General features: G+C 40.2%; 1 protein-coding gene and 1 non-coding gene across 5 annotated transcripts in view; both read right to left on the reverse strand.

The window, feature by feature from the left end:
- Positions 1-18,668, reverse strand: part of Scaf4 (SR-related CTD associated factor 4) — a 57,423-nt gene that overhangs the window by 1,451 nt on the left and 37,304 nt on the right. For 2 of the 4 annotated variants that reach the window (XM_055614931.1, XM_055614930.1), the window contains exons 12-19: positions 18,196-18,386; positions 17,799-17,899; positions 17,297-17,410; positions 15,335-15,491; positions 14,149-14,306; positions 13,398-13,566; positions 13,229-13,315; positions 12,890-13,015 (exon numbers count right to left, since the gene is read on the reverse strand). In XM_055614931.1, the coding sequence (XP_055470906.1) occupies positions 12,890-13,015; positions 13,229-13,315; positions 13,398-13,566; positions 14,149-14,306; positions 15,335-15,491; positions 17,297-17,410; positions 17,799-17,899; positions 18,196-18,386 (1,103 nt within the window). Of the gene's footprint in view, positions 1-12,889; positions 13,082-13,228; positions 13,316-13,397; positions 13,567-14,148; positions 14,307-15,334; positions 15,492-17,296; positions 17,411-17,798; positions 17,900-18,195; positions 18,387-18,668 lie in introns of all 4 variants that reach the window. The other 2 variants (XM_055614929.1, XM_055614928.1) reach the window with 1 other exon arrangement.
- On the reverse strand, positions 676-782 carry LOC129682597 (U6 spliceosomal RNA). Its single transcript, XR_008721003.1, has one exon. It is a non-coding gene; the product is annotated as a U6 spliceosomal RNA (small nuclear RNA).

The following is an 18,668-nucleotide window of genomic DNA, read 5'->3' on the forward strand; positions in this document are numbered from 1 at the left end:
GAAAAAGAAAACTGTAATATTGTAATTCTTGTCAGGCTTTTCTAGCAACCCCCTCAGAAGCTGTTCTACAAAACTCAAGACATCTAAGAATATCTCACTGTGCTATATCTCAGTGGATAAAGGCCTGCATTCACAAGACAGAGAAGGGTATGTCCGGTATATTCTCAGCCTAAGCCTACAATCTACTGTGAAGAAGCCAATGACTTAAAGTATCTAGTCAAGATCTCATGCCAGACGACTTCTTTTTTTTTTTTTCAAGAGAATTAAATCGTTTATTGATTACACATGATAATGGATGATACACAAGCTTCATTCCCATCTGTTATTTTATCTGATACCATTATTCAATGTTGATATTTCATAGGGTGTGCCAACAACCATTTTATAACCAAATTGTGACCTTGCTTGGGATGACCCATTCAATGGTGAAATTCATTAAAGTTACAATAGTAACTGGCAATTTAACTACACCAAGTTTTTTTCCTTTCTTTTGAAGACAATGGCTTCTCCACCCAAGCAACCATAAATAAATTCCAAATGGAACTTGGCACCACCCTGAGAGAATTCTAATGTCACACTTTTGGAGAAGTTTACCAAGATGGCTTCAGAGTAGACTAACTTTACACAGCACATTAAAAAAAAAAAAAAAAAAAAAAAGACACATTTATTCAGCGTAAAAATATGGAACGCTTCACGAATTTGCGTGTCATCCTTGCACAGGGGCCATGCTAATCTTCTCTGTATCGTTCCAATTTTAGTATACGTGCTGCCGAAGCGAGCACGCCAGACGACTTCTTATAGTTACTATGCATCGTTATATTAGGATCTATGATACAAAGGTCCATACACAAGCTTATTTTTCATTTTTTTTCCTAAGCACTGTGGAAAGTGTAATCTATTATCGACATGACTGCTGGGTCATATGGAATCTTCAGCTATACACCTACTCTTCTTCCAAAGGAAGCAAGGCTGACAGAGCTAGCACTGTTTAAAGTTATGCTTGCTCACTGCCTGTTTCTGGTTTGAGGGGAACCTGCTCATTCTGGCCGAAGAATCATGTAAGTTCTACCAGCGTTTACCATAGTAGGAAAAAGTAAGGATTTGATTTGGCCCTGATATACAGGCATCAAATCTTTCTCTCCAAATACAAAAGAACAAACAGCACTATGATCAAAAAGAGTAGTTCTCATAATAGGAAAGGGTACAGATGGTAACGGGCAGTAGGCACGACATTTGTCCATGTACCACAGAAGTCTCTGAGGAGTTATGGGCTATGTCCATCACCTGACAATGGTCAGAAGCGCCTGTGTGACAGAAATACACTGGAACTTTAGGTTTACAACTTGAGTCAACTTATATCTACCCACTGTAGAAAACTAATAAGTCCTGAATGTTCCTACATTTTCGGTATGGACAGTACTAATGGTGAACCACAATTTCTAACTCCAGTTTTGTCTCTTCATAATGTGTGAACAAATGTTTGGTCAGACTAAATCACTCAATGCAGGAATACCAGCTTACAATACTTTAACATGGCCATTCACAGCCACACTATATTTACATAAGCAACAAAGTACTTTGAGTGCATAAAGAGGAACATTACTCAGGAAATACTTTTGACAGATACTTGAGTATTGCAAAGATGAATACTACCTGCAACTTAAAATATGACAACACTCAGTGCCTGCTCAGGTAACCATGGATATTATTCCATAAATTTTTGTCGAAATAGGTGACATTGTAGGACTAAGCAGAAAAATTTTATATACAGTAACAATTATGCTTTAAAGTGAAGTTCAGTAGAACTTAAAGGCCAGTGAAACTCCCAATGTGAGGCTGTGAGAAGCCCTGTGAAATGGGTAAATGTGGCAAGGACTTTCAGAGAAAAAGGATGCCCCAAGAATATCCTGAACAATAAATATACTACAGACTACCAGGAAGACTAAGACCAAAATACGTAAGTGACAAACTCAGTCAGTGCTTTTAGTATACGCAGAATATGCCACACAAATACACCTAAGACACACTCTTCCTCTCACTTAACAGGGTCTCCTTACATACAACACTTGCCCAGCACTTGGTCAGGCCCAAGGCTTCATCTCAGCACCATATGGATGGGGTGAAAAACAAAAAACAAACAAAAAACATTAGCTGACTCTGCTATCAGCTTTTATTAGGAAAAGTTTGTTTTTAAGGACCAAGGACTGATGTTTACAGTCAGGTTGGTGTAGATCTTCCAGTGCTCACCTACAGGCTCCTGGAAAAAAAAAAAATCTCAAAATCTCTAAGCATTCAGACAAGTCTAAGAAAGCAAAGCCAGACTCATGCAGGGCAATGGGGCTGTCCTTACTCACCAACCTGACTCTAGATGGAAAATGAGAACCTTTAGTAACATATGCCTCAGTTCCTAGGACCGTTCTTAAAAAAATCCTTTACAGGATGGACTTGAACATGTGTAGGAATAAACTTGGCCAAGAGTAATTATGTATTTAAACTTTCCATAAGTGCAAGAAAGAAAAAACAACAACAACAATCTATTTCATAGGTGTGGATGTTTCCATTTGGCATTTTCTATATTATACAACGGAATCCTTTTCATTTTGTCAACAATGCTGGGAAGATAGGTCAGATGGGATGTCTTCTTTAATATACTGAGAAGCAGTAAGATTTATAGATCACATACACTATTGGCCATGGATTATGGGCAATAATGGTTAACGGATAACCTCAGCTCCTCCCTGCAACCTTAACTGCAGGGCTTTTTTGTTTTTGCCTTTTTTTTTTTTTTTTACAGTAAAATGGCACTACATCTGTAATAAAGGTTATAAATAAAACTTATGAGGCGAATCCTTTAATAAACACATAGGATAAATGTTGTTTTGTGATGGAATCTTTAGTCCAGCATTATATATCAGTGAAACATAGAAAAGATATGTGAAATAAAAGACATGCAAGCAGTAATTAGGTTTATCTAGAAAAAGCTGTGCAGCATTGCCAAATTTTATAGTTATAAATTTAAAAAATAATTAACACATTTAAGTTTGGGTAAAAATAATTTTTCCTTTCAATTTCGATTGCTACAGATAGCATAGAAAGACAGTAATGGTATAGAAGGGTGGGACTGACAATGTGCAGACCTGAATGGGAATCACAGAAGAGGTCTGAGTTGGGCCTAAAGGATAGACAGAAACAAACAAGACCAGTATGGGTAGGTGAAGATGTGGCTGGTCAGAGGGAGCGACTTCTGAAAAGGCTGCACTGTTCAAGAGAACTGCAATAGAAGAGAAGACCTAACCATAGATCAGGCTTATGAAGCTGACCAAGTGGGCTAAGGCAAGACAGGGACCTTGAATGGCATGATAAAAAAAACCCAGTCTTTCCCTAATTAATGGAGGAAACAAGAGTGGGATCCTGGGCAGATGAAATGATCTTGTTTGTTGTGATCCTGTTGTTTTTGGTAATCAGTGTAAAAAAGCAGAGGTTCTTAACCTCAAGACATCTCAGAATAACAATAGGCTGAATGGTAAGACAGGAGCTAAGGTAGGACACACAATAAGGGCAGGTAGTGGGGACAACAGAGTTCTGGGATTAATGCAGACTTCTGCATGAATGAAGGTGTCCATGCAAGACCAAGAATACAAAAAGACAATGACTTCAAGGACACTAGTGAGAAATGTCTTCTTTTAACGCAGAGCACTAGGACAACCTTGCTGGATAGGCATGAAAGCAGCAGATCGATACTTAGGGCTCAGCAGAGCAGATTAATACTGGCCAAACAGAAAAGGAGCTCAGACACATCATATACGCTTAGAAATTTCTAGTAAAACCAAGTTTGGGGGCAGATTGAAAAAAAAAAAAAATCCAAATGCCTGCCTCTAATGCCAGAACTCAGAATGTGGAGGCAGGATGGCAGGTTCCAGGATAACCAGGGTTATAGAGCACGACTGAGGTGAGGTGGTGGTGGTGGTGGTAACAGAACAAAAATAATTACACTGAGGTTTAATTCAAAACAGCCAAAGTTCCTAATGACCCCAAAATTGCTGTTTCATAATGGAATTACAAGACACTACCATGGCAGAACAGATGCATGAAAGGGTTAAGCGATGAGTGACATGACACCAGCGCATAGGCTGAAATCTCAGAATGTGAAATGGAGACCTGTGAACACAAGGGCTTTCAGCTGAGGCCAGGGGGCACGAGCTTACATAGATCTTTAAAGAACAGCAGGGATCTCCACGTGCAGAGGCGAGGGCCAGCAGAGCAAGAACACAGGGCAAAGAATCTGTTCCTCCATCTCTACTTGGTCACCAGCCTTCCAGTTCACACTTGAGGAGCAGGCATTTTACAGACCCCTGCCTAGCCGCTAGGTTAATGGAGGGTTCATCACTTCATCACTCAGCTCAGATTTCAATTACCCTGCCCATGCTCCTCTCCGAAATTACTTCAACAATCCCATCAAGCCTACATTTCAGCATCCCTCCTTTTCGTCAATTCTCATCAGAGCTGCCTCAAAAATTCCCAACACTTTGTAGCATTTGGAACTGATTACAGGGCCTCACGCTGAGCCACACCTTCACTCCAATATTCATTTTAGATCTGGGTCTTAGCGTGGATGCAAGTCACTCTGCCCTCAAGTGTATTTTACTGCCTGGCCTCCTGAAGAAATTTCTTAAATACAAAAACACGTGTTTTCCTCTGACCAGCAACCTTGCATTTTCCCAGTCAATTCACATTCCCACATCCAGAGTATCTCTTTCATAGGTTAATGTTTCTCAGTCACTCACTGCTGGTTCACCTTATGATTACTTCAGTAAGATAACATTTCCATGTCTTCTAATGTGCTTATACAAAAAAATCAAGCCAATGGCTTGTGCACATTCAGAATACCTTCATTTTCCCAGGAAGAAAGCCTGCTCCATTAGCCATCATCTCCCTCCTTCCCTCCCTTCCTCCCTCCCTCCCCCAGCCCAGCCCAGCCAGCTACTTTTTATTTCTATGAACTTGCCTGTTAACCAACACTTCATAAAGATGGACTCATATATTACGTAGTCCTTTGTGAGTGGCTTCTTCCACTTGGCATTTTTCCAAGGTTCATCCAAGTCGTGTAGCATGAGCAAGTACTTCACTTATTATCAAATCTGCCATTATGTGAGCACACCATTTTCTATTTTTATTGTACTTGGTTTTTGCAAAATAGCCTTTTGTTACTTTCCCACGCTTTCTTCAAAATACACTTGTACAGTGTCAGTTTTGTCTGTCTGTGACATCAAAGGCCCTTTCTTTACCACTATGCAGGATCCATCCAATCTATTAACCCTTATTTCTTGTACCAAGTTTTCCAGAATCACCCACTCTTTAAGAATGAAAACAAAGGTAACCCCTTTTGTCTGCCATCTTCTTTCAGCACTCACCCTCATGTGTCCCAAATGAAGCACTTTTCCCAGGGATTTAAAATATCACTGCTATACCCATTTCTTCCCCCCTGTTCTCTCCTGTCCCTACATGATCAGGACTCCAAACCTATCAATCCAGTGAAACTTTGAGCCAGCGAAGGCACTTGGGAGCTCATCTCTTCTCCTTTGCTCTTGTACAACCTCCAGAGTACTTCCCTGTGTTCCAGCCCACTGGCTACATCTTCTCATTTACCCTCTGCTGGACGAAACAGTGCAAGAGTGTCTAAGTGCCAGGCTCCCTCCGATTGGGGCAAGACTACCTTGACTTAGCCTACCAGGCACAGCCATGAGACCTCAAGAGCTGCTTATGCTTCAGATTCCTCAGCAACTGGTTAAATGTATACCAACTGCTTAGAGATCCTGTCGAATAGAAATGTTTGATTTTCAACTGTGAAATGTGTAAGGACTCTAGGCTATGCCCATTTGCCAATTCTGTTCTGTAACTCCACAGGCCCCTGTGACATATACTATCTTTGTCTGTGGTATTTAATGTATCTCTCTAGAACGTATCCAATGTAGTTGTCATTTGTACCTGGATATCAAAATTAAAACACTGTGCACTTAAATGTGACCCCACACCCTATAATGGGCAGCACTCATGCAGATTTGTGCATCTCAAGAATAAAGTCACAGTGCAAACCGTTCACATACATGTGACACACATATACACCTGATTCTTCAAAATCATAAGATCACAGACTGCTGTACCACCCATATGAGGCTGTTGTTCTCTTACCAGCTCTCAGTTTGTTCTGTACAAAGCAGCAAACTTCAAAACCTAGTACTACTTCCATTGCACACCAGACTTCCACAAGGTCCCCTACATTCAACGGGCTCTTGGAGATTGCTCTATCCCAGCTCTCCCAGTCCCTTGTGATTCCTTAACACAAATAAAGTTGCTCCTTAATCCAGGTTCCCTCTTCCGTTGATGCTCCTGAAATGCCAGATCTCAGTACTTACGTGGCTTATTTTCCTTTCTCTACTTGGGTTTCTTTCTCAGTGCTACTTCTTTCAAATGCCCACTCTGGCCATCTTATTGACAATGGCATATTTCAGTATCTTCAGTGTCTTCTTCACCCCCTAACACACCTCTACTTTCTTTTCTCTTCACTGGAAGGGCTCCATGTCATATTAGTTCACTTTTTTTCCAAAGGAATAGACACACTAGAGACAGATCTCACTTTGTCCATTACGCAGGCTTTAGTACCTGAAAGGAGACCTGGCACACAGAGTGGGTTCTCAGTACACATGGCCCCATGAGTCATACTGACCCTTGAATGGTGGTTGGGGAGGCAATGAGCAACCTCATCCAGAAGGCACTTCCACCAAGGAGAGCAGGGGCTACAGGTGCCCAACTGGTGGCAGTCTTTCCGGCATAAACCTAGGAGAGCCTGAGCTCTGAAAAATACTGCATTTTTCTTTTAACTTCTTTTTCTATTCCTAATTGCAATTGTCTGCTATTGTTATTTTTTTTTAATTTGGCCAACAAAATGGTCACTGTAGTTTTCATAGGGGAAAGGGGTATTTCTACCAGCCACTCATTTCTTCTTTATTTGCACTGCTGGAAATAAACCCAGGAAACAGTACACAACAGCCAAGGGTACTGAATCTCACCTCCCTCCAACCCACTACCAACAACCCTAACTTCTAACCAATCTGATACTTGCTGATTTTTAAGTAGACGATACAAATATTTTTTTTCTTTAAGCAACCAAGCAACAAAAGGCATTTTCTGTTTTTTGATATCCTACCTTCAGAAAACTGACCCAAGAATATGATCGACATGTGGGCTTCCTACCCCTAGCCTAGCTTTACCAGTTTACAATACTTATGAACATTTACTTTGAGGACACTCTCAAGCAATGCTTGCAGTGGGCTGTGTTGGAAGCTGGTAAAAACTTAAAGAGATAATTTGCAAGAATAGGAGAAAGCACATTTCATTCACGGATACAAACAGGACTTTACAAGTCACCACGAGATCTTCCCAAGAAACTGGAGTCTTTAATAGTATCTAAGGAAGAAGGTGTATTGAGATGTCTTGTCTACTTTTAGCAAATGGCATACCATATAGATACAAGAATTTTAAATGAAATCCAAATATCAGCCATCTTTTTAGATGCTTTGGATTTTTTTAGAAAATAATATACAAGAGGCTTTGTATGGCTAATTAGCCTACACCATTAGAACTACTTTTAAAAACTATTTTGTGTGTTACTTGCTAAGTATGGTAACTTACAGGTACCTGATAGGTACAACAACTATGACTTAGAATGGAGAGTTCCAATAGTAAACTTGATACACAGTTAACTTTCTATTACTCAACATAATTTTCTGTAGGCAGTTCTATTTTCAGTATTACCTAGAAGTCTTACCTGAAATTCTTCACAGCAATATCTGTGTCTACCAAAATCTATCTAGACTCCCCAAGTTTCTACCCTCCCATTCTCAAGATATCCCCCAGAAACCAGGTGTAAGACTTGCTTCAGGCTAGTGAACACCACCTCAGGGACCATGGAGACAACAAGTAAGCACCTGGACACCTGGAGGTCTCATGTAAGCTTCTCATGTTCTGTCTCATGTGCTTCACCTTCTGGGGTAACATGCATAGACTCACATCCTAGGCAGATCTCTGCTGCAGAGGAAGCATTGCTCTTGCATCAACCAGCCCACCCACTCAACAGTGTTGGATATATTACATTGAAGGCACTGATGTGAATACTTCAAAGCCATCTCTATCATGTGACACCAGTGGAGCAACATTCAGGTCCTATTAACGCTTTCAAGAGAGAGCTTTTATAAGACAACGTCAAGAGGCTTTTCGGCATATCCTTCTAGCTTGTAATTTAGTGCAACCATACTAAAGTTCAGCATAAAAAGTATTCAAATGAAAACACTGCTTTTAAAAACTAGGCATTATTCTTAAAAAAAAAAAAAAAAAAACTAAAAAAAAAAAACCCTATGATTTCTCTAATTTTCTTTTGATATGTTTTTTAATAGTAATAACTAGTACACAACTAGCAGATTGGTGCTCTAATGTTCTAATGTAAATGTTGTTTAAATTTTCCATAAAAATTATAAAGTCCAAGACAAGACACTGAACAGAGAAATCTAAAGCTAAACCAGCAGAAATCAAACACCCATTTTCAAACAATTACCAAAATGTTCGTAGAACTATCTTCTAGGCACATTTTAGGGATCCTAACTTAATAGTATAATATAAAAATCAAACATATTTTTACAGAATTTCCAAGCCAATTGTATCCTCAACTTTTCTTGAGATGCCCCAGTCCAAGATCAACTCAAATGCCTATGCAGGACCTAAAGTGTACCAACCCACAGACCAAAAACTCGGCTAACAGGCCATTAACTTGTGAATCTTGCTTTAAAACTTCCTTGACTTACATCAAAGAAAAAGCAACCTTACATTTGTAAGATTACTCTCAGAAGTGAGATTTTATTTATAACTTCACCATCTGCAGTAGCGTGACAAAAGCAGGGAAGGTGGCAAGTGAGAGCCCCCTCACACCAGGAATTCTCGTGTCATGAGTTCCACCTGCAGAGTTTGTGTCTGAAACATACTCTGGATATCCTTGTAACACAGGACAGATAGGTAACACAAACAAACATTTTTTTGTGTACTTTTTTATTGTTTGGAACACCAAAGTAACCCAAACTTCACATTTACAATTAACTTTTTAATAAATATGCTGTACATCATATTAGCAATACATATCATACAAAGGTTTTGAAAGGCAAACATAAATGTTTATACAATCAAAAGGATGAACTGAATTGCCACCATCTTCTCCCTAGATGACTGACAACTGTAGATGTCATCTTTAGCTTTGACAAACCACTACTGGTTTCAGCTACTTTGGCCCATGAGATGCTAAATACAGTCTTTAAAATCAAGTAATAATGAATAATTGTATGCCTTGTCATTTATACTTTCAAGTGATCAGTATGATTAAAAGAATCTAAATATTTTTTAAAAATGATATAAACTTGGGTCCTTAAAAATTTAGGGTTTTTCTTTGCAGGGGAAAAGTGGGGGTGGAGGAAAGAACACCTCAGCTCAGCTCTAGCAACAGGCAGTAATCTCCAAACTAACATTCAAACTCAAGTCTAAGGACAGAAAATTCTCAATAGCAAACAATCCCAAGACTGCCTTTCCCATTACAATTAGGCCTCAACATGAAATTCTGATCTGATTTAACATTTGGTAGGCCTGTGCTGCTTCAGAAATACTGGCACACATTAGATATAATGTGTCAATGATACATAGCAAGACAACTATTGGGTATCTACTTCAGAAAGACCTTCATACTGAGTTGTGTTATTAAGTAAAATGCTGCTATGACTTAACATATTTTCTGAGTAAGTCAAGTAATGGAACTTGAATACTAGTCATCTGGTCTTATTTACCTTAAAACGCACAAGCAACTATACAAAGATAGTTGTTCCAAAACACTTGCTTTCTACTTGAGGGCACACAAGAGCGTATGTGAATGAGAGCCCAGCAGTGTCAGCAGAGTGTGCAGGACAGCGCTCTTCTCTAGGTGTCCTCAGCACACCTACAGCGACTCTTACCTGTGAGAGCACCCACTGTTCACTATATGCCCCCAGATGGCAGGCACTGGATATATTTGCCACTGAGTCACCACCATACCCTGGTGTGTCGATGCCATCTGTATTCCCCTTTACAGATGAGGAAATGGGACTTCAGCATTGGCCTCTGGTCAACATAGCATCATTTTACAGACTAATGGAAAACATTAGAGCACCAAGGAAAGAGAGAACACCTAGTCCCCATGCTCCCCCGGGGAACAACACCTGCACCCAGCTCCCGGTCCAAGGGTACTGTGACAGCATAATGCGATTCTTGCGTTCCTCAAAGTGGTGGAACTGTGATTCCTTTGAATAAATGTTCCTTTATTTGCACACACATGAAAACAACAACAAAACACCTCACTTAAAAAAACAAAAACAAAAGCTCACCCCTCTTAAGTAGAAAGAAGTATGGGTGAGCACTTATCAACATTTACTGGTGAGAGATATGTCCAAGGATTGGATTCCTTTTGTGATTCTTGTGACAGATGACAGTGTGAGATGTCAACTAAAGACAAAGAACAGTGCTGGAATGGTGGGATGTGAGGGGAAAGTACTGCTATGACAGAAGCTCTGGAATGAGTACAATGGTAGTGCAGGGGAGAAACAAACTCACCTCTTCAAAGGACTTGCTCTACTGTGACGTAAAAATCAGGACAAGAATGTTTTCATAGTAAACTTTTGATAATAAGAAAATATTAAACCTTTGTAGAAATAAGAAAACCAAAACTCATTTCACTGAAAGGTAAAGATTTATGTGACCATCTTTTTTCAAGATTTCTTTCTTAAAAGAAAGGGGCTTGCTATATGGCTCAGGCTGGCTTCCAACTCAAGATCCTTGGACCTCAGCTTCCCCAGTTCTGGGAATACAGTGCCATAAAGCCCAGCATGTTTCCAGATTTCTGACTGAAGACACAGAAGATTTTCATTCTGTTAACTGGAACTAGACTATTTCATGTTAAAGAATTTATTGTAACAAAATAGTTTCCATTTTTATCTTATATCAAAATTTAAACCTTCAATGATTTGAAATAACCTTCAAATTTTCAACTTTGTTTTAAAATCTGTGGATAAAGATAATCAAAAGTGAAAAGCCCTGAATTAAAAGCCACTCGTTCACCTATCCTCCTCCCCTCACTTACGGGGCCAATGACCCTCTCTCATGAACTTCCTTCCTGTGAAGGGAAAGACACACAAAAAAGTGGAAGAGGTGATAAGAACTGTGGAGAAAGATTTGGCATTCTTCAGCAGTACTGTGCTTAACAAATTTATTTCTAACCTTACCAACTTTTCATTTATTTGTTTCATGTTGCAAAGGTTGTCTGTTCAGTGATGGTAAGAAATAAAGAGCAGGGTTTTCAGGATCTGGGGTAAACAGAGGCAGGTACTCACTCCAAACAGGAGTACTTATAAGCAGTGGCTAGCAAACTCTTACAGATGAAATCTTTCTACTCATGCAGTGAAGTTATGAAGTCCACAGAAAAACCACAAATGCACACAATTCTGGAACAGTTTCAGGTAGCCTAACAACTATGGACCTTAGACAAGATTTTGTTCCAAGCCAAAGATGTGGACAAGCAAAAGGGGGGAAGGGGCTGATTTAAAAAAAAAAAAAAAAAAAAAAAAAAAAAAAAAAAAAAACAACAACAACAAACAAAACTACACCAGATTCAGAGTCTAAGATTCTTGTGCAACTACATTAGAAATACGAAAAGTCATAACCAAGTGAGGTCTGGGAATGTTGGTGCCCATTGTTGGTGTCCAATGGGGCCATGCCATTCCCACACAGCGTAACCTTCGAAGCAACCCTTCACTAAACAAGTCATCTTCCCAGATCCCACTGTAACATTCTTTCCCCTGGGTACAAAGAAACTTCAAAATAAAGTTCATTATATGCCCTGAAGTGCAGCCTGAACAAGGACAGTAAAGCCATTTAAAGAGAAACTGGCTTGTTTATTATAAATGTGGTACATGCACAAAGTAAAAAATTTCAATCCGTAAGATTTTGGTGAAAAGTAAAGTGCTTTCTCTGAAACCAATGTCCCACAATCCTACACCTCAGGTTACTAACAGATTCTCTCCTAAAGCTACATAAGCAAATGTGCATACACATATACCTCTGAGAAGAAAATGGACTCATACTCAGAAGTACAAACTTCCATTAAGAGACTCAAATATTAATTCCACTTGGTGATATCACTTCAGGTCTGACTAACATAATAGATGGACCATTGAAAAAAACTACATGATGTGAAGCAAGTCAGTGTAGACCCTCGTAAGGAGAGACTCCTTGACTGTAGCGCTGAGGTTGTGGGAAGGAGCAACTCCAGAAGAAGGAAATGGAAACCACGGTACCAGTGAGAAGACCTCAGCTGTACCTCAACTGTACAACCCTCGCACAGAGAAAGCCGTTCTGTCAGGTTTATCATAGATATGTATTTGCCAGCCTCTGTATTAAAAAAGCTTTCAAGTCCAGGAGTTTCAGATGGATTATGACAAAAATATCTATGAGGAGCCAGCTGCTAGAGCTGGAAGTCTGGAATCTTGTTAATCAAGAACATGATTATAACAATTCCTTCCACAGAAATTAATTCAATCAAATCTATGTAGCAACATAACATGTGCAGATGGAAATATTTTATTGAGGACAACTAGACATAAGGTCACCTATGAAGATATCTCCTGGTAAAGACCAACTGCACAAATCATTTAAGATCTTCCTCAAAGGAACATTGCATTGAGGATTACTTTGCCAAAACTCACATTATTTTTAAAAAGCCAAACTTGAAGGGGGAAAGACACTAACAAGAAAAAAATAATTAACTTACCAAGAAGTGAAACAGGCTGGGTTACAGGAGGGGTGGGCAGATTCGTGGGTGCAGCAGGTGGTACAGCAGAACCATACATTTTCGCATTGTCACCAGACTCGGCGTTTCCTCTAGCCCCAGACACCACTGTTGGAATGGGATTTCCAATAGATAAGTCTTTTGTAGTGTCTTCATTTATACCAGCGATAGTAGCTAAGGAATATAATCACATTGACATGTGAAGCTGAGTAATTAGTTATGTTCCCGGTCAACAATCCGTAGCCAGACCAGACCCTCCTATGGTTCACTTTCCCTCCTCCCCAACTCTGAGACGGTAACACAGAGGAAAGACATGCTTACAGTTTGGGATGCTTATTGGTGGAGTGTGAGGTGGAGGAATGGATACTGGTGGAGTTATAGGAGGTGGGGGTCCAGGAGGAAGAAAACCTAGAATAAGAAAAGTCATGTCAATTCCCCCTGCATCACTTCGTCCCACAGCCTAGGAGTGTTCTCAACCTACTCAGTGTACCTGGTGGTAAATGCATTGGGTTGAATCCTGGGCGCAAAAATGGTGGTGGAGGAGGAGGAGGAGGAGGAACACCAGGGCCAAAGCCTGGAGGAGGGATTCCCAGGGGAGGCGTGAAAGCAGGTGGCTGGAGAGCACCAACTACAGGTGGACCCGGCTGATGTGGTGGGACCTGGAAGGAAAAATTAAATACATATTTAGCTGCCCTCAAATATAGTACATGTGCAATGAAAAAAATAAAATCAGGTGCTTTTAAATTTTCATTATACCACTACATTTCTTAGATTAAAAAAAAAAAAAAGGTAGGTAACTGTGCCTACTACCTACATGTTACAAATCTAAGCTTGGCTCCTTGGCTCTCTCTTGAAAGATAGCCACTCGCACTATCTTTCACTGGCATCCACAGATGATCTGCCAGCATACAACATGTTTAAAAACATCCCAAAGATGAAATTTTTAAAAACCGGGTAATAGGCAGGTGGTGGTGGCTTAAAAAACAAAACAAACAAAAAACCTGCCATGCCCATTTATTTACTGCTTAGACAGAACAACAGTAAGAGTTAAGTGAGTTAAGTTAAAAAGTGTCCAGACGCAGCTGCATGCCTGTAATCCCAGGACCCAGGAAGGCAGAGGCAGGTGGATCTCTTGGAGTTCGTGGTCAGCCTGGTCTACACAATGAATCCAAAACAACGAAGAGTTACAAAGCAACCTTTTGAACCTTTAAAGGTTGAACTCATGTTCCTAATATTCTTACCTGTGGAGGTGGCACTGTTATAGGTGCAGGAACAGGAATGGGAGGAACAGGCACAGGCAAAGGCTTAGGTACAGGTGACACTGGCTCTGTGTGGGAGGCTTCTGCTCCTCCATTTTGGGCAACCTCATTTTCAGGCTTCTTGGGGATTCCTTTCCAATCTATGGATTATAGAAATGCGACAACAAATGTTTACTATTTTCATGTATAATTTTAAATATGGAAGTGAAAACCGAGTATCAGAAAATATTAGCTTTGTTAAAGAAATTCCCGTTATTTTTAGTAATTACTTAAATTAACTAATATTAACAGAAATATGAGCAGAGCATGTCCAGTTCTAACATGCAAGTATTCTTAGTCACTCCCTAATATTAAAAGGTAACTTAAGACACCCTTCCAGCTCTTTTGGTATCTTCTAGGCAAGTAAAATCCAGAAAGTTCTTTCTATTCTGTATTCCAGGGCTTAACTGGTTAGCTTAACTTTGTCTCATCAATAAAACCTCCAAGGACCATAATGAACAGGGTTTTGCCATCTTATTCTTTCTATCCTGGCCAAGAGTACACGCCAGGACACAGTGGACTCATCTGCCTGAGAAGAAAGAAAATCCAGCTTCTTCCTTTAAGTGAGAGCGTCCCAGCAGCACCACACTCTTTCTCTTTAAACACCCTTCATTCTCATAGCAATGTTTCCACTAACTTGGCACCTGTAATAGTCATGCCCATGAACAACTCAGCTTCCTGGTCTAATAATGCAGGTGTGTCTTCTCTGGATGCTATTATAAAAAAATTATCCTGAAGCATGTATTAAAACATAACACGGAGCTGAATATCACCACAAATATGTAGGGTCAATGTGGGGTTTCACAAACACACACCTCTTACTGGTCTCGCATTTCTACTCAGAGAGCTCACACGCTGAGACGCTTCTGGTGCTGAAAGTGTTCTGGACCGGGGGGTGGGGGGGGGCATTTCTGCAGACTATGTAGTCTGTTTTCAGGGTGCAGTCCTAACTACTAACGAGCCTCACAGTATTTTCCCAGTGTCTCATTTCTCCTACTAGCCATGCTATACAAAGAGGCTGGCTCATAACTGGGACCTTAACATCACCCCAAAATTCTTCCTAAAGCAAAAATAAACTTTGACTTGTCATATGACCATGAACTGTGAAAAAAATTAAACACTGCTTTACCTGGATTAAGTGTATCACTGTCCAGCATTCCTCCTTCACAAAAACTCTCCAGTTCCTCAGGTTTGACTTTGTCCCATGGAATATAAGTAACACCAAGTTCAACATCCCAATACTGTTTATAATCTGCCTTTATTCCTTTGTTTAAGGCCCAGGCAATCTACAATCGGTGCAAAAACACAAAGGAAGGAAAAGGCCGTAAATCTCCAGAGTTCAGTATTCTCCATCATTCTACACAAGGCAGGCAGTGAGCAGCCTGGACTAGCGATCTCTGGATATTACTTAAGATTCTCCTTGCCATGGGATTAGTGGTTTTCCTGTCTTCCCACTTTGCCTCAGGATAGAAATTTCTCCACACACAACACAGCCAGCACAAAACAGAGAAAAACTAATTCATCTAGAAGACCAATCATTGGAGAGCACTTTTCAAGGTCTATAGATACATCAGTATCTTTTTGCAGGATACATCAAGGTGCTAACTGCAAGGTAACACTGAACTGGACTCCTTAGAGGATGGCTGTCCTTGTTCTTGTATTTTTCTCTACCTCTGTTGGTATTTTTCAGTTAATTCTAAGAAGAAACGGCAAACCTTAAGTTGTGGAATATCCACATTTTCATATAAAAATATTTTACTAGAAAACATCTTTAAAATACCAGTTAAAGGTAGATAGATGCTTTATTGCATGCTTTACTCCCACTACTCAGAAGGTGATGAAGGAGAATTAGGAGCTCAAGACTAGCCTGGGTTATAAGACACTGGTTTATAAACAAACAAGTAGATGAATGAATGAATGAAAATATATACATATATAATTAAATGAGGTGGCTAAAGGTATAGTATACATTAAGGCCCAGGTTAAATTCCTGCCACTTAAAAAAATTCCTATGATTAAATATTTTATGTTAGCTGGGCCGTGGTGGCACACACCCTTTAATCCCAGTGCTCAGAAAGCAGAGGCAGGTGGATCTCTCTTAAGTTCAAAGGCAGCCTTGTCTACAGAAGGAGTCCTAGGACAGCCAGGGGTGCTACAAAGAGAAACCATGTCTCAAAACAAACAGGTTTTCTGTGTTAGCTTAGCAATAAGATGACTCATGATGGCACTGTTATACCCATACATCAGCGCCTCGCTTAGCCGTCATCACAGAAGCTTCTTCTTGCCAATGATAGGAAATAACAAGAGACCCAAAGCCCTTAATGGGCTACCTTCATCAAACCCTCCCCTTAGGGTTCAGAGAACTATGTGGAAGTGAAGGTGGAAAGTTTTAAGACCCAGAAAGGATGAGCAGCTCTAGGCAAACAGTACTGATGCACAGATGAAATCAGATGAGCAGTGTATACAGGTCCCACAGAGGTCAAGCCAGACAGGGTGCCAGTACTGATACGGGGAAGCTGACAAGACCCTCACCTCTAACCAAGAGGGTAACTGCAATTCACATCTGCTTGCACAAGAAAAATTAGTTTTTCCCACGGGCCTCACTGGGCATAATATCCTCAGGCAGGACCCAAGCCCAAAAGTAACAAAACAAACTTTTTTTTTTTCTCTAGCTGCTTTATTTGGGCATTTCTGTTTTATTGACCTTTTGCTTGTATGTTTCGATTTCTGAGTTTTTAGAGGGTGTAATGTTTTCTGTGTTTTTTTTTTTTTTTCTTCTTCTTTGGTTTGTTGCTTGTTTTTTAAAGAGAGAGAAAACGCATGGAGTTAAGGAGGCGGGGTGGGAATCTGGAAAAAGTTCGGGGAAGGAGGAAAGTTTGATCTGAATACATTGCATAAAAAAACCAAACATTTCCCAGTCAAAAGCAAACTAAAAAAAAAACGTCACATAAAATTTTGTCAACTAATCTGTGATTGCTTTTTAGGAGGTGGTTTTTATGCCTCAAGTCATTCCCATGCAGCAAAATTATAGTTAAAAAGAAAATCTCCAACAACAATATAATCTATCCTTTCATAAGTGATAAAAATGTACCTTTATGGATTTCTGGTTCACTTTATAGTTTCCTCGGCTCAGTTTCTGCAGGGCACGGTACGCATCTTGCCTATGAACCATAACGATATAGGCACAACCCCTGGGAGGAATCATCTGTTCAAAATATCTCAGTATTACAAAAGGCAATGGCAAATCAAAGAGCAGAATGGCCTATTGAGCCTCAGCTGTGTCCCCTTCTCATCAGTGCTTTATAGCGTGCACAAAGCCTTAGCTCCCAGCACCACCACTGAGGCAGCTAAGAACCTGTAAGGTTAAACTCTCATTAACTCTGGTCTTGATTAAACTGTGCAAATTTTGTTACAGACTTTTCTAGAAAAGCATTTTAACTTAAACACAGCTTTCTGAGAAACATCAACTGCGGAGAATGTTAAGGTGGCCAGGAAGAGCCCAGCCTGCACCTGTATATATATTTTATTATACCTCAGTCTCAAAGACAAACGAGAACATCCCGCCCAGCACCCTTAAGGGAAAAAATACTCACATTGATTGACTCAATTGGACCAAACTCTTCTAAGAGACTGGCGACATCCTGCTGAGTCGTCCGCTTGTCCAGCTGCCCCACCCACAGCGTAGTACTACAAACTAAAGTAAATTAGTGATTAAAACATTTCACCCTGAGCAGCACTCTACACTATCAGGTGTCGTTACTACATGACACTACAATGCCAAACGTTTAAGTAGAAAATCCCACTTATAGATCACATATATTTAAAACTAGAAAATTTGACATTTAGAAATTAAACCAGGACATAAGAACTGGTAAAACAACGGTCTCTTTGTGTCCCATGAAAACTCAGGCCCTAACAGCAGCGACAGTCAATAAACATCTTCTACCCACAACATGAAAAAATAATAATGAAGAAAGGTTCATCATTTACCACTTGCAGTTTCTGACTTGATCTGAGGGAGGCCTTTCTGTCGCCGTTCCCTCTCTTTCTCTCTATCCCGTCTCTCCTGAGATCGAGACCGAGGTGAATGCCGGCGCCTGTCCCTGGACCGGGACCGAGAACGCCGGTGGCGGGATCTCCGAGACCTCGAGCCAGACCTGGATCTTCTCCGTTTTGGTGACCTAAGCATTTTCATGATGGCGACGGACAGCACGCCGGGGAAGAGGGGAAAGATACACATATTAAATTGATAAAAGAAATACAAGTAGGTGGGTGGACATTTGGATGTGTAAGAATTCAACAACAGGGACTACATGGATATAATTTAGACAAAATAAACAAGGCTGGACCACTAGTAATTGTATTTTCTGCTCAGCATCTCTAACACGGCTCACAATTCCATCTCGGCAGTTTAATAAAAGGCCCATTCTCACATGGAAACACAGCTGCTACTATACCTTTCT

The sequence above is a fragment of the Psammomys obesus genome, unplaced genomic scaffold (genome assembly GCF_907164565.1).
Source record: "Psammomys obesus unplaced genomic scaffold, mPsaObe1.curated_primary_1811, whole genome shotgun sequence".
Classification (NCBI taxonomy): domain Eukaryota; kingdom Metazoa; phylum Chordata; class Mammalia; order Rodentia; family Muridae; genus Psammomys; species Psammomys obesus.